A 26,492-nucleotide genomic window follows, 5' to 3' on the forward strand; every position below is an offset into this window, starting at 1 on the left:
GACCTATAAAAGCTGCTGTAAGAGTCAGCACAGTGTTGCCAGCTTCGCCAGGATATACCAGCAAGTGGTTCATGTCAGCTTGTGTTGGTTAGCAGGTGTAGTTTGCTAGCAGTCAGGCTAGCTTTAGACACTTCCAACACATCAGTGGCTATGGCTTTAGGGTCTTACCTCAGGTGAGTTGCTTTAAGGGTAATTTACAACTCATTAGTGTTGGTTTTTATATATTAATTTATATACTTTTGTCTTACAGTGTGACCTTACTTCTGTCAGTGCTTGCAGCTGCAAAATGTGACATTCCGGCTGGTAAGAAATAAAATGTCTGTTTGAACACACACTTGCAATCATTATAACCCTGATAAACCTGAACTTCATTCATTTCAGGAGCTCTTCATATGGAGTGTCATGACCGCTACTTTATGATGGCTGTTGAGCTCTCCTTTACTGGGAATGACCCTCAATTTGAGGCTGTTGGTAGGTCCTGCACAGCTTTGTCATGCTGTTATGTGAATGTTTTTAGGTCATCACTATCTAGAACTTGCCATGTGGAATTTAAGTGCTACATTTTTACCTAACCATATTTTACATGATTACACTAGCTAGTGCCTGATCATTGCATCCTATCAATCTTCTATTGTAGCTTTGGTCTTGTCTTACTCCTTAGTTTGGTCCTAGTTTAGTTTACTGTGAAGTAGCAGGTTTGGAATTTAACTGTTGTAACGTCTTATCCAGACAGAACAGGCGTGTATCCCATCACTGAGCAGTATGCAGCTGAGTGTGGCTACACTGTCAGTGTTTTCCCTCAGCCGGTTCATGTGGAGCTCCGAGCCTCTTACTTCAGCTGTCACACTGACAACAAAGTATGTACAAATCCAATAAGTTGTTTACAGGATTCATGTGTCGTTACATTCACTAGCCTGTATGAATGGCTGCAGGACACTCAAGCAAAAAATCTTTGACGCCCTGTTCCTCATTTCTATACAAATTTTCCTTTTGGGTCTTTCAGGATGATGAAGTGTTCACGTTCAACTTCAACCTGGTAACAACTCATGATGGACAGAAGGAAACTTATGCTTTGAACAAGACCTGCTCTCCCTCTCTCCCCTGGTCTCCAAAAGAGGCTACCTGTGAGGTCAACTACATGGAGGTAAGCTTGGGTGCATCTTGTATAATGGTGACAGATTCATTTCAGATCTTTTAAAAGATCTTATTTCTCTGCAGGTATCTGTGAAGAGTGATGTCACCTGTCCATCTGGGACAAAAGATGACTGGGGTACACTTAAACTGGTATGGGTCAAATCAGCTGACTTAATTTCTCAATTTTTGCAGTAGCCACTTGAATGACTTTAAATTTGTCCAGGCACATAGCTCCACCACGTCAGATTGGCAGGTGATGTTCCAGATAGAAGGTGAGCAGTTGCTGCCAAGGAACCTCTCTGAAGCTCGCAAGCAGGGCTATGTGTTCGACCTGACGGATGGAAGGCTTGTGTTTCGTGCACCGTATAGACAACCTGACTCGTATAGCACTATGGTAAGTCACTGATGCAGAATTTGGAGCACAAATGCCTTCTATATTTGTCTCAAAACCAGGTTTTTAATTTTGAGTCTCTTTCCAGATGAATGGTGTGCCAGTAGAGGTGGTCTATGCAACCCTGTTCTCCAGACAAAGCTGGGTTGTCCTCATGGTCGAACTTGTGGCTACTTGCTCCATGCGTCAGTAATACGGTCTTTAATTTTCAGTAGATTACTTTTCACTTGACTTAACTTTTTTCCTTTTCTCCAACAGACAAAGGGTTGTATGATGACAGCGGTTACATGGTTTGGGGCATTCCTGAGTCACCGTGTCCCAGTTTTTACAACACAAATGTCAGTATTGGACTGAACAGTGAACTTCTGGAGCAGTCTGCTGCAGAGGAGAGAGGCTACATTATGGAGACTCACAACAGCACCATCCATATCAGCATCCCCTATAATGCTGATGGAGTATACAGGAAGGTAAGACGTAATACAAGATAAGTCTCTTATAGGGCAGACAAACTGGCTTAGAGCATCTTGCTTCTGTAACAGTTATGTTCTCCAAACTTTGTATATTTATGCATGAGCACATCCTGTAATATCAGGGGTGTGCTGGGGGTCAGGTGACATTTTTTGTCAGAACTAGTGGACCAGAATTTCACTGCATTAATATAAAGATTAGTATTTTCAGCAGATAACCACATTGCAAATTACCACTAACAGTGTTTCATGTTTTTTGCAGAGCTTTGTGACTGGTGACCTCAATGAGTTCTATATGTTTAATCTTTACTTGGAACAAATCTTGGTGGATGACGATAATATGGAGGCCCGACTCCGCTATCACAGGACGCTGACCACTCCTCTGCTGCCACGCCCTGTTTTTACTAATAACAGAACAGTGGTTGAGGAACGTATGTTCACAGTCTACCTTGGAGATGTCCCTGATGATGTTGAGCTAGTTGCTGTTCAGCTCAACGGACACGACTTTGCACTGCCCTTTACAAATACAAGCACCTACACCATCTCAAAAGTGGTTCAACCAAACAACACCCACAGCTACACTCTGAAGGTGCCTTTTGACGATCCTGTCGTCATACAGCAGGTAAAGGTCTCAGAGTTCATTCTGGCTTATACATGACAACATCATCCTGCTCCTGATCAGTTGGGATTTGTATTTTCTCACCTAGTTCTCCAAAGAAGACGCAGCTATGCAGCATCAGTTGACCATCAACTACACACTGACTGTTCAGCCTGAAAATGATCCTTATTACCACTTCACATCAGTCACTGCATTAACAGACGTCTGTAAGTCACTAACCTTTTAAGATTGCTCAATCCTGTTTATAAATGGTGCAGTTACTCACTGGTCTGTATGTGACAGCTCCTCCAACCTTCAACGCGGTCTGTTCTGAGTCTGGGATCAGCTTTAGACTGGACCACCAACCTTCTGACTACTTGTGGGACATCAGTATCGGCTCGGACCTTCTGACACCAGAACTGGCAGAGCAACGTGGCTACATCATGAGCAATGATAGCCAGAGTCTGCTGCTTAAAGTACCGCTCTTCACTGAAGGCTATGAGTACAAGGTAAGATGAGGATGACTGGAAGTGTCTGTAAGATGCTAATGGTAAAATTGAGATCAATAACTGATCGCTCTGTGTTTTGTAGGACTTCACTCTGAAGGGATTCTTTGGCACTTTTGCGATCCTCGTGCGGGATCATGAAACATCCGAGGTCCAGAGTTCTGCTGTCAAGACTTGTCCGTTCACGACTACTGAACTCATTGGTAAGAAATCTCTACTGTAATGGGGGGGATGAGGTCTTCCACATAGCTGACATGTAAAATGCTTTCTTCATCTAGTGTGTTCAACTGATGGGAGGATGACTGTGGTGGCTGATTTGTCTCTGGTTGTCCCAAGTGGAGGGATCCCTGCTAGAGTCAACCTCATAGACAAATACTGTGGACCCAAAGAGGTCAACGGAACCAGGGCACTCTTCTCTTTCCCACTCAATACTTGTGGATCCAGAGTCACGGTAGTCCTTACTTTAAAAAAAAGTAATCCTGTAGATTATTTGACTAGTCTGCTCAAGTAACCGTCACTAATCTGAATGCCATATCTACACTAATCACAATCTGCATTTTTGCCCCCAGCTTGACAAAGAAAATGTGACATATCAAAATGAGATTTTCTACAGCAATATGAGCAAGCAAGTTTCTGACAATGCTACAGAGAGGTGTGTGGCTTCACTTCCTCCATTAACTAACAAACTTCTTGTAGTACATGGCATTTGTCTTAATTGTCCTTGTGTTGCAGTGTGATTATACAGTGTACATATCCTCTGGCTGGGCTCCATCGTCTCTTCAAGGTGTACAGGTTTGAGTCTGACATGGCTGGTATTGGCCACATCCACAATACGCACTCTACAGAAGGTACAGTAGGAGGTTTACCAAATAGACATGCCCCATCATCGCTCATCATAATGAATGTTAAGCATTTCTACTGTCTATCCAGGTCTGCAGCGTCCTACCATCAAGCCCACTGCAGCAGTTGAAACTACATCTGCTACCACAAGACCTTTCATAATGCAGCCTGCTTCCCACTCACCTGCTCACTACATCAAAGTGTACGGAGTTTATAATTCCCCTTTTGGTTTCAGAAGAGGTGAGAACTTATTTCAATGTTAATATTTAAAACAAATAATGACTTGGTTGAAACTTTAACATCTCTTTTGCAGGAGCTAAAGGATCTTCACAATCCAAAGTAAATTTGGCATAATGTGAAGGGAGTCTTTCAAGTTTTAAATGTTAATTGAAGTTAATAAAACTGTTTCTTAAAAGTGCTGTAGTTTCTGTATGTGTTTCTGACTTGTCACACCACATGGACAATACTTGAGTGAAGATTACTAAATGGTCTTTCAGGTTGAGTTAAAGCAACAATTTCTTGAGTGCAGGGACCTGTTGATGCACTGAAGGTGGAATATCCTATGACCCAATTTAGTCTTTCACTATCAACCCTGAAGTTTGAGCCTAAATTAATGCCTGTGGCTTAAGGGGGGAAACCAAACAGGTGATAAAATTACAACAGACTGCCTTGCAACATGTTTTCAGGCCCCTGTTTATCTGCTTTTAACACTATTTTTTTTTTTTTTTTTTTTTTTTTTTGTAATGTAACAAAACTAAGGCATATTCATTTGGAACATTTTCTTGGCGTCTCAGTCTGTGGCATCCGCAATTATGTTAAATTCTTGACCAGATTTACTGTTTTGCACTAGTCTTACTACACTGAAGTGACACTTTAGTCATTTACTCATAGGAAAAAATATCTTGTACAGCTACAGGGGTTGAGTTAACATTGGTTTTCAAAGTGGGATGCTCCAGTTTCTGGGGAGGCTTGATGAACGCAAGTGAAACATAACATTCAAAAGATCATGTAAAGGGATAGTTCAGAGATACAGTACAGTAGTTTTGGGGAATAATACCAGAATCAAACACATGCCTTCAGATAAACCTTACGTATTTGCAGTCAAGTTATGTGAAACTGCAATATCAGACTATTAGCCCAACTGTGGCGTGTTTGAGATCAAATAACATAATGATCCCTTTGGCATCCAGTAATTGAGGTAAACTAAAGGTGGGGGTGGGGAGGAGTTGTCTGAAGGGAGCCGACGGTCTCAAACTATGAAAACCCTTGTACATTTAAATACTGACATGTTAAGACAACCAGCAGGGGGCGCTAGCTGTCTCTTCGCTGGTTTGCACAGGTGAATATTCAATTTTTCGTTTAGACGCGAAGTCGGTGCCTCCTTTTGCTTCTCTCCGTGTTCAAAAACTAAACCATGAACTACAATGAAGAGCCATCGCCTGTAAGTTTTCTAAATGTCCAAATTTACAATAGTTGTACACAAAGTTTACCATGCGCGGTGCTGGTGAAAGATTTCTCCCCAGAGTCCCAGGCAGCCGGCCCTGTCTCTATCCAACAGGACCCTTCACCACCCTTCATTCCTGCCCCTCTACATGTCTGCAGGTTCTGCTCCCCATCACAGAAGCTTGAACACACAAACACGTAAGTCAGATTGATCTAAATGGTTTTTAGTGTTTGGGCTATGCAGATTTAATTAGTGATAACTCTGTGTCGTCTTTTCAGTGCTTCCCATCACCCCAGCAGAGCTCTTCTACTCTGACCCCACCATGCACTGTGGCAGGAGGATCCCCAACACAGTGAGCGAGTTCAGGGTGGGTTCATGCTGTAAGACTGCATCCAGAAAGTTCATGTACACAGTTGTTCAGTGGATGTTATGCTTGGATGACCAATTAAAAAAAAACTCCCCCACACACACACACACACACACACACACACACACACACACACACACACACACTTTGATAAACTCCAGTGTTATAGAGACATTAAATGATTTTCAGGAAACCCTTGCTCATTTTGCTCCCCGCCCGAAAATCCTGGGCTTCAATCAAGACCACACAGGATCAGGTCCCAAGATCAAAACTAGAATAAATTAAGTCCTGCACAATACAAAAACATTAACCTGCATAATATTGGTAATGGTTAGTAACACTTTTTTTAAAGCTATGTTCTATTAGATTATTGTTACAGTGATTAGTAGTTTAATCAATAAGTAAATCGACAGAAAATCAATCGCCAATTAAACAATTGCTATTTTTTCAGAATCAATGCCCAATATCCACTGATCTGGCTTCCTAAATCTGGTTTATTTAATTATTTTCTTTCCTATATATATCGATAGTTACATAAAAATCTTAAAAGAGGAATTTGAATGTTACCATTAGCTGTTCCAAATTATACCATTTTCTGACATCTGTACATCATCAATACTCAAAATAATCGTTAGTTGCAAGGTTAGTACTGTGATATTTCCGTCTCTTATAATATTCTTGTTAGATGTTACTTTAAATTGAGAAATAAATGCAAACAATTAGGATTACAGGTATATCAAACAGGCACGTCAGTATTGAACTCAGGACCACCAGTGGAAAGATGCACTGCAGTCCCACATCAGAGGAGCACAAAGTAATTAAATGTAATCTGAACTCTACCCATAGCCAAAGCATCGTCTTAGATACTTGATTGGTCCTGATGTGACATGTTCAGTTCAAGAGTGGATCCAGATTATGAGACCGTAATGAACACAGGTTGAGATCTGTGTGGGGTTCCTTGTTCCCTGGTCCAGCCTACCCTTTGTGCTCTGTGGATATGAGGGGGAGTATAGCTTCTGGAGGGGATCAGACAGACGAAGACATTTAATAAGATCTGCTCAGTCCTGTCAGACAGAGTTAAGACCCTGACCCGGGGGATGGTAGGAAATTGAGACCAAGAACAGAGGAGGAGGCGGTGAGTTTTAAAAAATCAGGACACAGAATCAGAGATTCACTTTTCATTATCGGGGACTTTTGATGATTGTATTTTTGTGACGGCATCAAAATCCTTCCAGCTTATTGATTATGTTTGATTATTTGTATATTTTTAATCCATTGAGTGTAAAAAATGTTTTCCTTCTATTAAAACCTGTGTCTCTCCATCAGGCCTTTGATTGCTTCCAGCTCAACACTCCACCACCGGTTATGTCCACCTGCGTGTCTCCACCAAACCGTCCAGACCCATTCAGATCTGAGAGACACTCCATCAGAGACTTGGGCAGCTCCACCTTGAGAGCACAGATCATCCACTCGACAACGCAGCCACGCATCACTAACCTCCTAAAACTGCACCACCATGAGCCTTTACAAAGAGATGAGAGCCTTACTGCTCTGAATGTGGACTCCTCGGGTGGTGAAGAGCCCCTAGAGTACAACAGGGACTCCAGCTCAGGCTGCGGTCACCCTGACTCCAACTCAGCTGAGGAGTCAGAGAAGTTTTTCTACAGTGACGTGGAACATCCGAGGGCGGCCGGTTTTGTGAGTGAGTTACAGAAGGAAAGATGTTGGTCTGATACGGAGCTTGAGGCGGCTGACACACTTTTGAGTCACTTTAGCCTGATGGAGGAGGACGGACTCGAGATCCAAACCCAACAAGGATCTGAGGCTTCACCTGTGTTAATACCTGCTGCTCATTCTGCCACAAACCACACCGGCTACGTCAGCTCTAGCTGTGTCAAGGAGGATGGAGGGTGGATGGAGTTTATGTCTGTGGAAAGCAGGAATACTGATCAGCTTCATGAGGAGTATCAGCCATCTTTGCTGGTAAAGAGCAGATCGAGCGTCTTTCGACAATTGTCAGGAGTGAAGGGAGGAAAGCTCACAGAATCGGAGGGAGACGCTTTACATGTACTCCTGAGCCTTGGAGACGTGTGAGCTTTAGATATCGTGTGATGATCATCTTAAAACTAAACTAAAATGTTTGTGTTTGGCCCAAATATACCTCCAAAACCCCTTATTTTTCTAAGATGAGAATTTATTTTCCACACACCTATCTTGCATTTCTTTTGGAGCCTTAAAAAACACACAGCTAGCTACAAAGACACACTTTTTTTATTTATTAAAAGCAACACTACTGTTTTGAAGGACTTAATATTTACAACATATTGTACATTTCGAGTGTATCCAGATACCCTGTCTGCATTGACAACAACCAGCAGGGGGAGCCACAGCATTATTTCACACAAGCTGACCAACAACACAACCACTGAACAGAGAGCTTGAACTCTCACCGACAGTATAGCTTAACCCACATTTACATGCTTATATGCAACTTTAAAGCTCTTGTGCTTCATGTGGGGTCATGATAAGAGTCTTGGTGTGTTGCTGTGTGTTTTGAGTTCAATCAAAGGCACTTCCTGTTTTGATTTCTAGTGAGAAATATTCATTTTTTTAACATGTTAACACTGTTGCATCTTTCAGTCAAGATGTTTTGTTTTCAGGGTGTTCTTGTTTATGTTGTATCCAATACTCTGGTGACGAGGGGTTAACTTGCCTTTGCATGCGATGACGGTGACACCAGGAGTGTAGAGGAATGCCCTTCTCTTTTCTGTGCAGCAGCTCTGGCATTTGTAAAATCTAGTCAGATGATGACTAGAATGATTGGCATCTCAATTTGCAGTTTAACAACAATAGAGAAACACGCAGGTGTCATTAAAAGATGCTCCACGATGCTGCTGTCTGTGTGTTTCAATGCAAATATGTACATACATGGTCTTTTTTTCATTTTTTTCAGCACAAGTAGTGAATGATCCACTTCAGGTTCCCAGCACACACACACACACGTAATCCAGCAGTATAAATAGCGTGATGATTAGTCCACTTCCAGGTAACTCTTCTCCTTTTACCTTTCATTTCCCGGTGGTTAGAAACTGACACTTAACCAATAAAGCCCCTGAATGACGAAATTTAGTAGTTAATTTTTTCTGCTGCATGTAGCGTCTTTAAAATGTAAACATCCTCGGTCCGTTGATGCTACTGAGTGGTGCGGGTCTTGGTGGTGGCAACAGTACTCGCAGCCTGTATGACTCTGTAGCGCTCGCGCAGGTTTCGTCTCCTCACGTGCTCGTTGGTGATCTCTAGGACGTTTTGAGCAGGGAACCAGCCCTTCTGACCGTCAGACAGGCGGATCCCTTCAATCCAGCCTGAGGGGAAAAAAGGAGGGAACAGGAGGGGGGAGAAAGGTAGGATGACAAACGGGGTAACATTGGAGGTTTCTGTTTCGTTCATGCAAGAAAGTCAAAACAAATCAATAAACTGCTACGGTGCAGGGTTGAGGATTGAGGAAGTTATGAGGATCAGGGTGTGGAGTTGGGGGGTGGGGGGGGCATGTTAATGATACAAAGTCATTTCGGCACATTCTATTTTATTATTAAGAAACCTGTCTGTGCCGCATTCTAAACTTAAGCCAGCGTAGATAGATGGACACCGATAAAGATTACAATAGACAAATGGAAAGTTGAGTCAAATCTAGATTGATATCTATACTGCTGTGTGGTTTCAGTTGCAGAGGTGTGTTGTGTAAAAGAGGAAATGTTTCTTCTGATCTAAATTTGAACGTGGAGGCCAGTTTGAGTCGAAAAAAAACCCCAACAAACACATCACATTCTTACCCTCGTTGGTTTTGCGGATGACGTTGATGATCTCAGTGGGCTCCAGGGTGAGTTCGTCTGCCTGCTGCGCGATGTACTGCTCCACACAATGCATCTGGGGACAGTCTGACACACACACATAACAGTAAGTAACTATGAACATAAAATAATTTGTGTCAAAGAAAATGGTGCACGAGTCCTCACCCCAGTCCTCATAAATAACTTCTTCTTCATCTGTATCAGGGTTGGTGGGGTTGGGGAAAGCCGCCATCCACCTGTGCATGTCTGACCTGTTGACACAAAAAACAGTTGGCACAATAAATAGATGCGTGACAATGCCTCTAAATATTATGTGACAACACTGCAGTGTCCACACTCGACCTGTGAAGCCTTATGTTGCATCTCTGTTGTTTGTATGATGTTGACATGCAAACAATCCTGCCAGTCTGTCAGATCCTGCTTAAAGCCATTTTGTGTGGAGGCTTTATCTGATTACATCATCTTTAAAATACTTCTTATGGTGTTTTTGCCAAGTTTGTAAAGAATTGTGCTCCTGGTCAGTATCAATGAGAGCAGGAGGCGCTGTTTTTTAATGCTGCCTATACAAGCTTTAATCAATGATAAATAAATAAATGATGTTTGATTCACTGGTAGTTTTTTCAGATTTTATTAGAGCTGATTTAAAACTGTGATTTGCTCTTAATGGCTCTTTGTCTTTTAGTCTGTCTTTGTAATATGTTTTCGTAACAGTTAAACACAGTGAACGTCTCTATTTTATTGCACAGATTGAAGAGACATATGATCAGTGTTGGTCATTCACACAGGGTCGACTCACTGGGACGGAGCTTTGATCAGCCGCTCCATCATGCGTCCCTGATGGTTTTCCAATAGCGTGAGGTTGAGGCAGTGCTCGTAGGTGCCAGTGCTGCTCCCACCCTCTTCTAGCGGCTGCACCTGCACCAGAGAGCGGTGGGCATGGTCAAGTACCACGAAACGCTCGGCGCTGTGAAAGAAAAAGAAGGAGAAGTTGGATTTAATGTGCATTAGGGTGAAGTAGTAAAGTGTTCGCTGTTAGAACAGTTAAATTTACTAAAGAGCTGAACCGTTTAAAACATGTAACACTGACTTCTATTTAATATCAAATGCATGTTGTATGCTAATATTTATCCGATGTCAGTGTGTCAACAATGGGATTTAAAATAAACCTCAGATTTCCTCTCAGATCTACAACACTGTGTACTTCCTGCTACATTTGAGGAACTTTGGAGTCATTTCAGTAGCAATGACACAGTCGGGGTGGTGATTACTTTTGTGTTGTGTGGTGTGGCCAGCCCAGTGAAACAGAAAGTGCTGCAGAGATTGTACCTGCACAGAGTTCAAGAGGTATAAAACATCCAGCTGAACATGCAATCAATGCAGTTAACTTGTTTTGTACTGTCACTGCAAACCAAATTTCCATTTTCAATAAAGCTCTGAACTGAACTGAACAGTGAGATAAGTCTGCACCCCCCGCCCACACACACCATCTCCAGGGATTTTTCCCTTATGAATAGGGCTGTACCCATTCAGCTCTGTCTCATATATAATGTGCAGGACATGGTGTAACAGTGTTGGTTAAATTGTTAACTAACACTGTGTGACAGAAAGCAGTGATGTGTACGACATCATGCTGTTAGACAATGTTTTACACCGGCTGATCTCTGCGGGGGTGTAACTGCATTTGCTTCACATAAAGCATAAACATAATCTGAGACATTTTACCCTAAAATGTTAATAAATATATTAAAATGCAACATTGTGAAAAGCCACAAAATATCAACAACAGTATGAATCAAGTAATGTGATTGTAGTTACAATTGTCTAATAATATTATCATTTTTTTCTCAATATATTTCAGAAGTGGGGACAATTATAAGATAGGTTGTGGAGTTTTTTTGGAGCAGTTTTTAATGAGTGCACAGTCCTGCCTGTGGTTTCACTCTATTCCAGTGATCTACGGGTGGCCGCAATGCTCCAAGAAATGCAGCAATGCACCAGCAAAGCCGGGGAAGAAGAAGACTGCCAGCTACTAAACATGGATGTAAAAAAAAAATGCAGGACTTTAAAATGTTGGTTTTGTTAATGTTTTATAAGGAAGGAAGCACAGCCAACCTATTTATTAGACCTCAGCGATCCCGCACAATCCATATTGGTGAGTGCATATTTATTATGGCAGTATTTGCTTTTTAATCAGTGTGTATCTGATATCAGTCCACTGTGCCTCACCCCTTCTTGGCAGCGATGATTAGCAGATCATTGAACAGGAAGAGATAGATCGGAGTGAACTTGGCCCTCATGTTAAAGATTGTTCCTCCCTTGGACATTTCCTGGAGCTCGCCCTTCTTCTCCAAGAATCGAGTCTGGGAGATGATCGGGATGGCCTGGAGAGAGTGGAGAAGCAGAGGGGGAAACATTTATCTCTGTTTTTTTTTTAATGAATGTCCAAATATTTGATATCCAACTGCATGCAAACAAATAAAAAAATCACTTTTCACACTTTGATTTGTTTGCATATGCAGTGATTTCACCTTGAGCTTGTCAAACTCCAGTGTTTGAGAGATAAGGATCAACTCCTCCATCTGTCTCATCCTTCCCACCTGTGTGTTACACTCATTGATGATCTGTGTGTATAAAACGATGAAGTAAACACTTTTATGTGAGTCAAGAGATTATCTGTCTTTTCACACATAGTATACAAATCTGACTGTGTCTCTCTGAGAGTATCAGTTTCATTCCTTTGACAAACAGAACAGCAAACTGTGACTCACTGTTTCATTCAATAGGAAATCCTTCACTGGGACAATGGATGATGTCAAGTTTCCAGAGGCATGCGAAGCCCCCATGAGTCAAATTATACTTGTTTGTAATCGGAGATAAAGAGTGAGGGCGGGGGGGGGGGGGGGGGGGGGGGGGGGGGGGGTTTACCTTTGAGACTGAAGCCAAAGACTTGGAGGCTGTCTGCTCCTCATTCGTCCCTTCTTTTGTTCTCTTCAGGATGTTCTGGAAAAACAAACAACAATTTTCTGTTTCTGAAAACGGACAAACGGCATCAACAGGATACATTTTTCCATCAAAATGCAAACAAGGTTGAGACGAGGTGCTCCCTGTGTGTTTGCACACAGGTCAAGAGTTTACTGCCAGGAGGATTAAGCGAGAATAAGGACATTCCACAAAGCAACACGGCGTGATGAACTCTAGAGTATTGCCTTTCAATAGCTGCTCGCATGACAACAAATAGGTTAGTAAGTTATTCTGAATGTACGCTGGAATTTTGTTTAGACAATTGAGAAAAATATAAAGGTTGCAGAGCTTAACTGCATTGTGGTCATGCTCCAGTAACACTGCTGTGACTCTGACCTCTGCTCACAGGAGAGGAAAAACCAACAACAGGCACATTTCTAGTCCTTCAAATGAAAGATAACACCTGCACACTAACCACAACCACACATTCATATAAATACACAATACACAGATCAGATCTTAAGTAGGTCAAAAATGTTGAATAAATTATCTGTAACCGGTTTGTAGTCAGTGTGCAGGTGTTATTTTTTTCCACTGAAGCCATTAAGCATTTTATTTATTCTTTATTCTTATGGATTATTTGGCTACTACTCCCATGATGCTGCTCACCTCAATGAGCATTTTAATGCGTGTAATTCGCTGGAAGGGCAGCAGCAAGAAGGACATGAAGGGCAGCCGCTGGCACTGAGGAGACTCTTGGAGACGAGTGATGACAGTTGCAAACTGCACATTGTTCTTCCTGCAGACACATGCACATATAAGCACACAGTAAATTATACACATATGTATAATTCAATAGCTGTGATGTTCCTGTGGTGGTAGAAGAGAAACAAAAGAGGGGACGTTTTCCTGCTGTATTTCAAAACATTGAGGATGAGGACAACATGTATGTGAGGGAAAGGTTTTTCCAAACTCTCAAGTTGTGACTCAATGCTGGAAAATCTTTTAATCTGAAACTGGGGGAAAAATGTGCACTTTCGAGAAATCACAGTTGAGGCCCAAGCAGCCTGCTTTGCTTACAGTCGAATCTCACCAACTTCCTGAACTAAAATCTAATTAAAAAAACTGATTGGTGTTGCCTACATGAGCTTGGTGTAGATTTTCTCCTGGTAGATCTGGTTGCGGACATAGTCGATGTAGGCGGGGAAGTTATGCTGGGCGTGGTAATGGATAATGTCGCAGATGTCTGAGAAGAGATGTGTCACAAATATGCGGTCCTCCAGATCCTTTAAGAACCTGCAGGGTCAGACAGCAAAGGTTTCATTACAAAAAAAACCTGTGTAAAACTGAATGTTAACTTTGTGTCGACCTGTTTTGAGCACATTAATTGACCGTCTCATGGCTTCAATTCAGGAAAAGACTCATTAAATGTGTGTTGATCCTTCGCTCCATTCATCTCTTATCTTTGTGTGTAACCAAGTGACCTCCTGGCACTTCACGCCATAAACCGTTTTTCTATTTCCGTTTTCCTTTATCTCCCTTCATCCTTCCTTCCTGCCATTTCTCACCTCTCGCTGACCTCGCGGACCCTCAGGATGTTGGAGAAGAGGGTCTTCTTGTCCATAATGACCAACGTCTCATCCAGGTCCCGGCTCTCCAGGAAGTGCTCGGTCAGAACGCGCAGGGATCGAAGGTAAGAGGACTCCGATGTCAGAACCTCGAACATACTCTGCGAGGAAGCAGACAATACAAAGTTCAGCCTGGAAATGAAACTGTCACGAGTCACAATATGCGTTGATATCCTGTATGTTACATTATTCCACCTGCTGGATGAAATACTTTTTTATAGGGAGACCCGTGTCCCAAGTTTTTTAGGATTGTATAAAGGTTGTTTTTTTAGTTCAGGTGATTGATAATATAATAATAATTTTTATATTTAAAAAATAAATAAATAATAATAATACTAATGATAAAACCCCTCATCAGTCTCCTTTCAATTTCCTCCTTTAACTTGGTTGTTAAATTTTTTATGAGGTATTTCTACAGACTCACTTTTAAACTATTGTACTGCAAGTTGGTTTAGATGTTATTTAACACCTTTTTAAAGATGTTTTGTAAGAAAATGCAATGAGAGAGGAATAGGTCAGTTTTAAATTAATCCATGTGATGTTGTCATTCATATTACACATAGCAATCCCTTTTTAATATGATCTGTCTCACAGATAAAATTATTTAAACATTTTAAACATACATCACCTCTTTCATTCTTAATTAAACATCAGATAACAACTTGGTTTACAACCCTTTCCAAAGCGATGTGTCTTTTTTTAAATTATCTTAGTCTGACATTGGCTGCATGCACCAGCTACAATTAACTCCAAACAATGTGCTGATGCTGGAAATGGAAACTAGAATGCATCACGTCCTGTATTAAAAGGATTTTTGTCTTTGGAAAGTTCTGCCTCATGTTGGAAAGTTAGAACTGTGACTGTAAAAGCTTTCACGAGGCGAGGCGAGGATGAATCGATATAATTATACAGCACTGAGTGATACATTGATGCAGAATGGACTTTCATTCACATAAAAACATCACATTATTACTTTAAGGTGTTATTAAAAATGTGATGGAGCCTATCCCATTTCTCTTCTCCTCGCCTCATTGATTTCTATAGATGGGATCTCTCCTCCCTACATTAGCCTCCCACATTAACCCCTCACCTCTTGGTACTTGCACTCTTCAGGAGTGAGCTCCTCCAGCACGCCACTCTCCCGTATGGCTGGGAGGTCCTGCCACAGGGTGCTCTGGCCTGGTGTGGGCACAGGGCTGGCTCTGGGTGCTCCGTTACCAGTCGCAGTTCCAGTTCCGGTTAAAGTCCCAGTCCCGGGCTTGCGGGCGGTCCAGTCCATGGCATAGTCCGCGCTAGTCTTACTGATATTACGACAAACCGTCTGGCGTCGGATCTCCTTGGTGATGACAGTGGCCCGGTATGTCTGGTACAGAGGCTCTGAGGAGAGGCACGTCACAAATAAGAAGAATAAGAAGGTGTGTAAACGTAAACATGTCCTCCCTGACAAATAAGTCTGGACTGTCAGAAACATGATGCAGTGAGTTAAAAATCGATGTAATTTGTTCACAGAAAGAGTTAAATAAGTTTAAATATGAAGATATAGAATAAACAATTATTTTAAAAAATCCAAAGTTTGTTGACGTTTGTTGGTGCCTCGCGTCCTGTTAGCTTAACATGTATGCTATCTTTAGACTGGTGACAAAAACAGGATACTATGATAAACAGGACACAAGAGCTGCTACTGTTTACTGTTTATTTTAGCATGAAAGTAGGACACAGCATATTAACTGTAAGGTGCAGATGAAATGACAAAATACCATCAGATTTGATCCCATTGAGGATGAATTGATGCTAAAATTCTCAAAAAGAAATAACTGAAATCATCAAATTATTGTGCTACATGGTAAACACACTAAAACTGTGTCCTTCACAATTTTTATCACTGTGATACTTTCACTGGTCTGAGAGATCTTTTTCTGTTTTTTGTATCGTACCATCCTGCAGCCGTGACTTCCAGCTGAATGGAGTCTCCCCCCTGAAGGAGCCGCTCCTGACTGGAAGTCTGAAACAGAAAGAGGCGAGAGGGAAGAAAAGGGTCAAGCAGCCTGATGTGGAATAAAGCTGTTCAACAAGAGTCTGAGTTTCACGGTTTACGTTTCCTCCAATTTTATATTTCTAATATCGTCAACAAAAAACAGAACCAACAATTGTGAACTTTTTCACACCCAAGTACATTTCTTACAATTGAAGATGCAAATACAAATACCACAGATACATTTTTTTAGAGGAAACATGAGGAAACAATGAATTTAATGTGCTATTTTCAAATAGGTCAGAAAGAAATAACTTACGTTTCTTCCTCTGTGTCCTCTTTCTCGCCTTCATTCCCTCCATTCTCCTCTCCATCTAAAAAGACAAATAAATAGTGTCATCACTTTCAATTACGCCAAAAATGAACAGTCTGTGAATCACTCATAGGTCATTTCAGGTGTTGATAACGGTGTTTGTTCAGTACAAACCTTTCTTCTGTGTGAGGGACTGCAGTGATGCACTGCTGAGCCTCCTGGGATCTATTTTTGGCGGTGGAGGTGGCGCTCTTTGAGGCTGGAGGGAGCTGGTTGGGGGTGGAGTGACGGCTCGTTGGGGGCTCAGGCCACCGGTTGAGGAGCTGCTGGGAGAGGAAGGCCTCAACATGCGCCACTCCTCCCGCGTTGGCTGCGGGAGAGGTATGCCGCCCCGGTGCACCGGTGTGAGGACGCGGTTGTCCTGAGTCACCGGCATGCGGGGCGGGATGGCAGGTGGCATGATGTCTGGGCTCGATACTGAACCTGCGTCCACCTCAAACTCTGAAGTCGGGTCTGAGGAGCTGCTGGACAGCTTAGACCAGCGGGCCGGTTTGCGCACCTTGATCAGAGGAATATCGAGCTCCTTACACACAGACGAGCTCTTTCTGGGAGTACGGTCAATCACTGGAAGCGTGGCCTCGTAAATGTTTTCTTCTTCGTCGATGGCTTTGTGGTGGGACTGAGTCTGTTTGGGGGGAACAGGCGGAGACTGAGAGCGAGTGACAGCGAGGGAGGTGAGGACGGCGTGAGGACCGGGGTCCGACCGCCTCCTGTTACCCTCGCTGATTAAAACCCCCAGAGAGTGGTGGAACTTTGCTTTGTCTAGTTTTGATATCACACCCTCATCGACTGCCAAAGTCCTGTCCACCTCATACTCTGCCTCGCTGTCCCCTTCCCCTCCCCTCTCCACCTCCTTGTCTTCCCCCTCCCAGCTGTCCCCTTCCCCATCAGTCACATCCTCCTCCTCCTCCATCTCCTCCTCCACATCCTCCTCCACATCCTCCTCTTCCTCCTCCTCCTCCTCACCATCTTCCACGTCGACAGGCACCCATATCAGTTTCATGCCCGGCCGCTGGAAGTGGCACACGCAGCTGCAGCTCGGCTCGCAGCAGGGACTGAGTGGCGTGTCTGGTCTGTGCTCCACCTCTGCTTCCCCTCCTCCGTTCAGCTGAACCTCGACCTCTTTTCCATCAGGCGCTGCGTCAAAAAGAAACAACGCAGATTAACTGATTTGTACTGTTCACACAAAGGGAAGAAAGTATATCACAGCAAACCTCTTTGACATTTTTTAAGTTTTTCCAAATGCTGATACAAAAAAAAATTTCATTTTTCCTCCACGTCATTACGTCACTGTTTCCTGTCTTTCCTGCATGTGCATCCCCAGATAGGACTGCTCACTTTCATTAAAAGCTTTCCCACCCCTCCTCCCTCTCCTCCCTCTCCCCCCCCCCCCCCCCCCCCCCATCTGCTCTCCTCGTAACAGCTCCACATGGCAGACACCGGACGAGTCAGTTCATTACCACGCGGTGTCTTCAAATATTCATGGAAAGTTTGGAGCGCCTTGAGGGAAAATAAAAATCCAATATTGACAAAAGGAAGTGGAGAAAAAAGATGAAGGTATAAATGATAAAATATTTTCTGCATCGTCCAATACAAGCACTGATTTTTAAAAGCCTAGAGTGAGTAAAATTGCAAACCAAATTAAGCTTTAGACATGATTTTCATTAAAAGGCCATGATTATTTTATTATGTTGCTTATTTAATAGTCAAACAAGTATTAAATACTTTAAATAATCAATTAAATTTACATATGAAGTAAAAATGTCAAAAAATTGAGTGACTCATGTTTTCAAATGTGATGATTTTTTTCAGTTTTTCTTTATTTTATCTCATTAAAAAGTTGAGTATATTTTGGTTTTCACTGTTAGTCAGATAATAAATATAATTTGTAATCACTTTATCCCTGGGGTGTTTTTTGGGGGGTATTTATCACAATTTTATGACATTTTATAGTTTAAATAACTCCTTAACAGATAATGAGAAATTGAAAATATTCATCGGTTGCTGCCCTCGACTGTAAAGAGTTTACTTCCTTTTATAAGGCTGATATTGATCGATACTGATAGTGTGCTGATGTATTGATGTCCTAATTTAAATTCTTCCTTTTGCTGACGAGGAACCAAAATAAGGAAGTGATAATAAAGAGTGCGTAACTTCGGGAGGAACAAAACAATTTCCTATTTGAGCCGAACAATGGAGCGTCCCTCTGTTGGGTTCTTCATTTTGTCGAGTCAGGCAGAAATCTGATCATCGTGACACAGCAGAGGACGCCTGATGTCAATAATCCAGATGTTCGTTGTGCTTTAAGTTACAGTTGCAGAGCAAGAAACAACTGGAAGATACAGTGAGATGATATCAGATGATGCATTTATCTTTTCTTATTGGGAATAATCAGAGTGAGCGTCACTTTGTGTTGTCATATTTCTGTCTGCAGCATGCACACACACGTATTTTCTCTCTTGTGCACCCACACAGGCCATCAGCCGACTGACAGAACCTGTTTATACCAGCAGCACCACCACACCTGTCTGTGCTGTGTGCCGTACATTTGACTTTCAAACCAATCTGTGCTCTATTTCTCTATGTGAAGGTCTGTACATGTGTTCACTAACAAATGTCCACTAATATAATCAGTACTGGAATCTAATCATAAACCAAAGTCATTAGAGCGTTACTGTATTTACACTGTAGGTTTAGTGTGTGTTTTTGTTCAGTGTAATCTAGTCTAATCTCTATTTTGTTGGCTAAAAGCTGCAATAAGTCACTTTGAATGTTGTCTCTTTTCTGAATGACAGCCAACAGGAAAACTTTTTAATTTCATTTTCAAGAAGTCACGTGACACAGCTCCCTAATGTTTGCCAAATTACTGTTTTACTTTTACTGTTCTTATCTTCCTCTAAATCACTTTGAATTTCCTTGTGTATGTAATAAACATGAATAAACATGGCATGCCTTTAACTTTATTATTATTATAAGTTTAATTTGCAGGAAAACAGATCAACCCGAACATAAAGATACTTCTACCTTTCAGAAATATCCATTGTTTTTGTAGGACTTAATTCACTTTAATCAGTAATCCTCTTATAATTAAAATGCTGTAAATGCTTCTTTACTTTTTAAATTAAATTTAACTATACTTTTAATTTACTCGTCTCTTTCAGTCTTGTTTTTACTGTTATTATCTTCCTCTAAAGCACTTTGAATTCAAGCTGCATAAATAAACATGTCTTGCCTTTAATTGTATTATTATTAAAAGACATGTAGTTTGCAGGAAAGGAGATCAAACTGAAGATAAAGATACTTCTACCTTTCAGAATGAAAGTGAAAGTTTAAGAACAACATCTCGAGATCGCAGTACCTGATCGACGTCCTTCCACACTGATGCCGTCCCCCTCCTCTCCCCCCACGCTCTCTTTCTGCTTCTGTGGGTTGCGGCTCCTCTTCGCTGGCAGCGGAGGCGCCTGCTCTCTGCCCAGCTGAAGTGGTAGACTGGCACGGCTTGGCTTGGGCTTTATGGTTGGGGCTCTTTTGAACGGCTTGCTTGGCTTAAATTTGGCACTACCGTTGGCAGGGAGTTCATTCGCTTCACTTGGTGCGACCTCCTTTTTGCTGAATTTGTTCACAATCCTCTTCACCTTCCCAGCAGCGAGGCTCTCGTCGCCATTTTCATCCCCGAGAGGGAGGGAACTGCTTTGCGTTGAAGGCTTTGGAGGGATCTCAGGTCTCGTTTTGGCCTCGGGTTTGAGGGGTAACGGGGACGTGGGCCGTAGAGCTGCTTCATGGACAGACATGGTCGCTGGATGAGGGTGGGGTTGCTGTCTTATGATGTGTTTCACTCCCAAACCTGACCAATCAGAGGCCAGGCTTCGAGGGCAAAGGTCAATGAGAGCATGTCATCCCCACCTGATAAGAAGAAAGGAAAGAGTATAAATTATAAAAAGTCACTAAAGGTAATCGATTTCTAATAAAATAAAAACAATTTTCTAGGTCTATTTCTTAAAAATGACTCAAATTTTTGCTTTTATTGTGAAATTCTGGACACTTTAACATCCTCTGGCCTCCTCAAGAGACATTAAAATCAATCTTTAGCTGAGCTGCTCATGACTCACATCAACCTTAAAGTCATAACCTGTAAATTTTGGTCAAGAGCAAACATGTGATCGCACACCTCTGGCTCCATTCAGTGACCTTTGCTGCATGTTAATCTCTTTCTTTCGCTTCCCTCCTGTCAGATCTTTACTTTCCCTTATGTAATAAAAGCGTACAATTATAAAACACCATAGCCATTTGGCATTGTCTGCAGCTGTCGTTCATAACAAGGCAATAAACACCACATAATCACGCGTTGTTTCCTTTGCACTATAATCCTTAAAATAAGACTTTGAGCGCTGTGCTACAATACAACCCTCGCAGAGGAAAAATGAACTTTGTACTGTCTGTTAGGAGTTTGCTAACTGACTTATGGCAAATAAAACACACAGCAGCTAAAAAGACAAGATATTTTAAAGCCAGCATAGTAGCTGAAATGGACAAATCACATTAAGTGCACTTCATGGTTACACAGTGAAGGGAAAAACCAGATTCTGCTCCCTTTGAATTCTGAGAGAGCATTGATTATTCTGTGCTAATGTTCACTGAACTCTTTACTCTTTACTCTTATTTATTGATGACTTTAATGGCTGCTAACATCAGCAGTATCAAAGGGATTTGACTTGAGGTTTCCATTTCAACGAGGATATTAAACAACAATCTACATATTGAATGATCATTTACATTTTTTATCGGATGTCTTCTTGTAATTTCTTTTTAAAAACACATCTCAGTTTGTCTTTCAATTGCTGTTAATGGATGTGTAATATCTGCTCAGCCTGCTTTCACATTGTTCAGTATTATATGAGTCATGACACAGCAACCTAATCAATAGTTAACCACAGTTTCAATAGACAGAAGCTATTAAAATGACTCCACCTTAGCTGCAAACACCTTGTGGTTTTTTGTTTTCACCTTTCAGCTCGACTACCTGAAAAAGTTTTAAAAATGAAACTGTTTTACTTTATTGTTCACATCAGCACTGATTCAGCCTTTTAAAATTCAAACATTAAACACGTTTGAAGGTTCTCTAGTTATTCAAATGAATCCAATTTAAAGTGCAGTTTTGCCTTGTGAGTGTCTATAAAAAGCACCGATGATGATGATAAATGAAATCCAGCCTCCGTCCAGGGAAACCAAAACGGCCACGCTGCACATTCTTCTCACCATGTGTTTTCTTTTTTTTTTTTTAGATGAGAGAGCAACAGCTGATGCAATACCAAACCAAACAAGGGTTAGTCATCATCTGACTTGGGCAGAAAATAGAGCAGATGACATTCGATTACACATTTCATTGAAGTGGTTTCATCTCAATCATTTAGTTTAGATTAGCCAGAAAATGAGTCTTTTAAAAAAATAGCTTTTCATTATAAATGTCCAACTAAACCGGTCATTCCCAACCTGGAAGTCATCATGTGATCCTTTTAATCTTTTGTTTATTGTCGATTACTTGATAATTTAACAGTTTCAAACTGTTTTTAAATCTCTTCTTAAAACCCATCTCTTCTCCTTTGCCTTTGACACCTAGAAAGACGTTGACTTTATTGATTTGATTTGATTGTTTTTATTGTGTGGCTATTATTTTTACTCATGTTTTATGTCTTCATTTATTTTATTTGTATTTTAAATATAATTTTATGCCTCATGTGAGCTGTTATGTCTTTTATTTATTCTTCTGTACAGCACTTTGGTCCACTGTGGTTGTTTTAAAGTGCTTAACAAATAAAGTTGGATTGGACAGTATCTGCATCCTTCTGTATATGACAGTTTCTTGTAATCGATTATTCTATCGATTAATCGAGTAAATTATTTTGCCTTATTAAATAGCAATAGTAAAAATTAGAAAAAGTATCTGACAATAATCTATTACATTTAACTTCAATGCCCTCTGAAACAAATACATGAATTGAATTACTTTTAGTGTGAGTGATTTTAATTTTTGCATCATTAGGCTACCATACAAATTAAGTGCAGTAGATTCCCCCACTCCTCCTACCTCAGGCTTTCAGTGACCTGAGATCAACCTCTCCCTGCTCCTCTCCTCATCTCCTACTGCTGACTGGCTGACTGAGATCTTCTCAGCAGGTAGAAACTGACAGTTCACTAACAACAAGCTTAATGATCCACACGGTGACGTTAGAAAAAGAAGACATGACGGGCAAATAAACGATAGAACTGATCGGTTTGGGTGTATGTGTGTGTGTGTGTGTGTGTGTGTGTGTGTGTGTGTGTGTGTGTGTGCGTGCGTGCGCGCACGCGCCCCGTGTCGCCCCCGACTAGATGGCGCACACACTTTGTAGTTTTTTACTCTCTAGTAAACTGCTCCGCGATCTAGCGAGTGACGCGATGTGCGTCAGTAATAACCATCCGTGTAAAACACAAGCAGAACAGGTCATACAAACGAGAAATAAACGAAGCTTCGATTGAAGAAAAACTGCCTCGATCATTTTTTGTAATCGTTTCAGCCCTAATCAGCATAGCTGCAGAATACTTTTGTGTCACTCGACTGATCCTTGCAGCAATATCGACCCTTTGGTTGAACAATTTGAAGGGGTCAAAAGTCAAAAATCAATTAATTGAGGAAATGTATTTAAAAGATTAAACATAATGAAATAATTATTAGTGATCACTTTAAATATGAAGCATGACTTTTTTCTGTATTGTGTTTGAGTGTTGGACACACATGAAGTGATCTGTGAGAGATTAAATGTTGTGACCGCAGCAGATGACCTTTATTTTTATTTGTTTTGGTGTCGCCAGCGGCAGGTAAACACAGACACCACAGGCAGCAACCAACAATAATGTGTTGTTGAGTTTTTTCCCACACGGCTGCTCTCCAAAGTCAATAATGTAACCAGTAGGACTTTGTTACTGAGTAAGTGAACCAGCAAGTCGGACCAGTTTGAACACAAGCTGCACAGCCAGCTCATAAGAATGAGACATTCAAAGGATTCAAGTTTTGTCCTGAAGGGGTAAAATGTCTCTGAGTTGAGGACAGCGATGCTCTGACCCACCTGTCTGTCCTGTGTAACTTAGAAAACTGTTAAATACCTGCAGATTGCATCAAACATTTCCAGGAATTTGATTTTAGATTAAAGGACCTGTGAAGTAAAGTTTTACCCTAAAATAGTGTGTCAGTTAAATAAATGTTAACCCTTACATCTTACATACTGTTGAGGGTCAAATTTGACCCATTTCTTACATTTGAGAGCTGTAAAAACACCCTATACTCTTCTACTATTCTTTAAGCCAGACTTGTTGTATTCTTCATCCTCCTCGGTCATAAAATAGTGACTGTGAATGTCTTTTTTTCTCTCTCACAGCTTCATTAAGTATTAATCAAACATTTAATAATGACTGATGTTGAGTTTATGAATGTGAATTAGTATAAAGACTAATTATGAGTCAGAATATGAACAGTATGTGAAGGTTACAAAGTTATTAAGATGTTTTTAGTAAATTAACAACTATGTATGAACCCAAATATAATGAGTGCAGTGTTTCCCATCAATTATATAGCCTGTACCGGCCTGCCAGAGTCTAATTTGTGCAGCCACAGTTTCACAGTGAGCTGAACACATCAGTACACTCTTCAAAATGTTATGTTGTTTTAAGGCTGAACGGTATATTAAGTTTTTAAGATAAATCAACGTATTTTCAAACGAGATATAAGACGAGAAGATAATAATAGTGTAATTAGATAATCACTTCTGCTTTCTTGGTTTCACATCTGAAATATGGACACACATGGACAATTTCTTTCCTGTGGATTGTGGGTGTGACCTTTTTGGTGTGTAATCACCGTGCAAACAATAGTTAAATTACTAAAGCACAAAAAAAATTGTGTACCAGAATGATGCATTTGACTTAAAAATGTACAAAATGCATGCAACCGGACCCCCCCAAGAGGTTCAGACTGAGACCCTACCAACATAGCCTCTCAAAATTATGTGGGAAACACTGGAGTGTACTAAGTGAAATGTTAACAACTCAAGCCCCCCCCCCCCCTGCCCATTTTGCTTCAAAATCAAAACTTTCCTATCTGGAGAGTGGAGACATTTTTCTGACTTGTTTTATAACCTCAGACATCAGAAACCATGACGTCACCATAGAAATGTTTGTGGGAGTGTAATGTTGGGTCTTTTTAGGTTTCAGTTTTGGCCCTCTGGTTATTATCATTGTACACAGAAGCGACATCCAAACCGCTAATACGAGGGTGTGTTCGCTCACAAAGCTCTCATCTAGACAGCGGGGGATAAAACATTGTGAGAGTGTGTGTGTGTGTGTGTGAATGCACTTATAGATCCAATGAGACGGACTACACTCTGACTTTCTTCCACCATTCACCTCTTTTGTCTCCCTTTTGCTGTATTGACCTGGTTAGTTCAATAGCTATGATCTCCAGTGTCCACCAGACCCCCCGAACACATGCACAGGCTGGGTCAGTGGGCCACTCATTCATCCCAGTAATGGTATTTGTCCTGGTGGAACCAATCTATGTCAGATATGGTGTTATCCCTCACATCAGACCAGCTTGAGAACAATCCTTAAGTGCTTAAAGAAGACCCCCATTAACACAATGCTTCCCAGTGTGTGTGTGTGTGTACAGTACGCCATCTGCTCTGGACTGGAGCAGACTAATGGGGGTTATAGTGTGTATAGAAATGGGTAGGGGGGACTTTAAGAGTGGGCTAGCATCATCCAGTATAATACATGTGATGAGTGTGTGAGCTCCACGCTGGCCAGGAAGAGAAAACGGAAAAGGTGCGTCGGTGAGGAAAACACACACACACACACACACACACACACACGGGGGAATGCATGAATAATAAGGATATATGGTTGGTTTGTTAAAGGGGATGTTTATGTAAATATGTGTAGCAATGTGTGGCATGCTTTGGCTGTGATAAGACAGAGCTATAATGAAATATCACAACTTGAGCTGCCATTAAACCTACTATATATGTCAATTTTAATAATAATAAACACAAATTTTCCACTATAATAAAACATTAAAGCTATTAGCTGTTGTGTAAAGCCCATTCATGAAATGCCTCAAATCAAAGCTGGCTTATAATAGTTTTATGTGTGTCACCATTTCAAGTAGGCTAATAGACAGTCCAGGTACTGATAAATGTTGGTGTATATATATAATAATGTCCAACTATTCTACCACATATCAACACCACTGGGGTTGAAGTATTTGCTTTTACATTAAGAGCAGAGTCACTGTAATCTAATACAACCTTTTAAAAGTATTAAAGCGATTTCACAATGTCGAGAACAGGTGCTTCCAGTCTCGACGGTCCATTTCAACCCAAAACCGCTGCCACAAAACTACAAATACTGAATAAATCTGTAAGGAATTATAAAATATAGTAGAGGAAACTCACCAGAAATTATTCAGACATGTCTGGAGTCATTTGGCTCTCTGGTGTTGGCAGTCCAACATAGTTAGCTTTGAAAAGAGAAACCCTTTTACTGTAGGTTAAAATAGGTCCGCAGCTATATGTTGAGTTAGCGCACTAAAAACTTCACTCGTCCAACAGGAAACTGAGAAAAAACGGGTTTAAAAATACACCGTACACGTAAAAAACGACTCAAGTCTCGTACTGTTTATTATAAGTAGCTGGTTGTCCTCGCCCCCATCCTCGCTCTGTTGTTGTATCTTCTTTGTTACCGGCGGCTTGTGTGAGAGGAGAGGACGGGAGGCAGCACAGCCCCAACCGTCCGACAAGTTACCATGGAAACACGGCCACAGGTTCCGGTACGGGCTTTCAAAAATAAAACCCGAGTGTCACGACTGACTTAATGAATGAATGAATGGCTGAATCAGTGAGTTAGCGTATGAGTGAGTGAGCGAGCGTATGAGTG

The 26,492-nt window shown here is 41.3% G+C and overlaps 2 protein-coding genes across 3 annotated transcripts; one reads left to right on the top strand and one right to left on the bottom strand.

Moving 5' to 3' along the window:
* Positions 1 to 150: 150 nt before the first annotated feature.
* On the top strand, positions 151 to 7,841 carry LOC134005542 (uncharacterized). Its single transcript, XM_062444467.1, has 17 exons — positions 151 to 173; positions 734 to 857; positions 1,004 to 1,144; positions 1,219 to 1,284; positions 1,358 to 1,528; positions 1,614 to 1,710; positions 1,784 to 1,992; positions 2,255 to 2,614; positions 2,700 to 2,817; positions 2,894 to 3,099; positions 3,182 to 3,299; positions 3,375 to 3,547; positions 3,666 to 3,748; positions 3,829 to 3,944; positions 4,027 to 4,176; positions 5,659 to 5,747; positions 7,074 to 7,841. The coding sequence occupies exons 1-17, from the start codon at positions 151 to 153 to the stop codon at positions 7,839 to 7,841; spliced, it is 3,012 nt and encodes a 1,003-aa protein (XP_062300451.1).
* A 225-nt stretch (positions 7,842 to 8,066) lies between these two features.
* On the bottom strand, positions 8,067 to 26,285 carry arhgef15b (Rho guanine nucleotide exchange factor 15b). Of its 2 annotated transcripts, XM_062445127.1 has the most exons (16): positions 26,012 to 26,285; positions 19,888 to 20,432; positions 16,644 to 17,666; positions 16,476 to 16,530; positions 16,119 to 16,186; positions 15,275 to 15,561; positions 14,125 to 14,285; positions 13,700 to 13,852; positions 13,226 to 13,355; positions 12,521 to 12,595; positions 12,124 to 12,216; positions 11,822 to 11,976; positions 10,392 to 10,559; positions 9,761 to 9,846; positions 9,578 to 9,682; positions 8,067 to 9,109 (listed from the first exon to the last, which is right to left on the bottom strand). In XM_062445127.1, exons 2-16 carry the CDS (start codon positions 20,318 to 20,320, stop codon positions 8,940 to 8,942), a joined length of 3,162 nt encoding a protein of 1,053 aa, XP_062301111.1. In that variant the 5' UTR covers positions 20,321 to 20,432; positions 26,012 to 26,285; the 3' UTR covers positions 8,067 to 8,939. The 2 variants fall into 2 exon arrangements, with proteins under 2 accessions (XP_062301111.1, XP_062301110.1); XM_062445126.1 differs by having other exon boundaries at positions 9,578 to 9,846.
* Between the last annotated feature and the right edge of the window lie 207 nt (positions 26,286 to 26,492).

This window comes from Scomber scombrus, chromosome 23, assembly GCF_963691925.1.
Source record: "Scomber scombrus chromosome 23, fScoSco1.1, whole genome shotgun sequence".
In the NCBI taxonomy this organism is placed as follows: Eukaryota; Metazoa; Chordata; class Actinopteri; order Scombriformes; family Scombridae; genus Scomber; species Scomber scombrus.

Excerpts from the sequence above, each read along its gene's own strand:
- arhgef15b (XM_062445126.1), bottom strand. The coding sequence starts at position 20,320 with ATGTCTGTCCATGAAGCAGCTCTACGGCCCACGTCCCCGTTACCCCTC. Across the intron at positions 16,187-16,475 it reads GAGGACACAGAGGAAGAAAC|ACTTCCAGTCAGGAGCGGCT; the intron begins GTAAGTTATTTC and ends TTTCTGTTTCAG. Across the intron at positions 14,286-15,274 it reads AAGAGTGCAAGTACCAAGAG|AGTATGTTCGAGGTTCTGAC; the intron begins GTGAGGGGTTAA and ends GCTTCCTCGCAG.
- LOC134005542 (XM_062444467.1), top strand. The coding sequence starts at position 151 with ATGGCTTTAGGGTCTTACCTCAG. Across the intron at positions 174-733 it reads GCTTTAGGGTCTTACCTCAG|AACAGGCGTGTATCCCATCA; the intron begins GTGAGTTGCTTT and ends TTATCCAGACAG. Across the intron at positions 1,285-1,357 it reads ACTGGGGTACACTTAAACTG|GCACATAGCTCCACCACGTC; the intron begins GTATGGGTCAAA and ends AAATTTGTCCAG.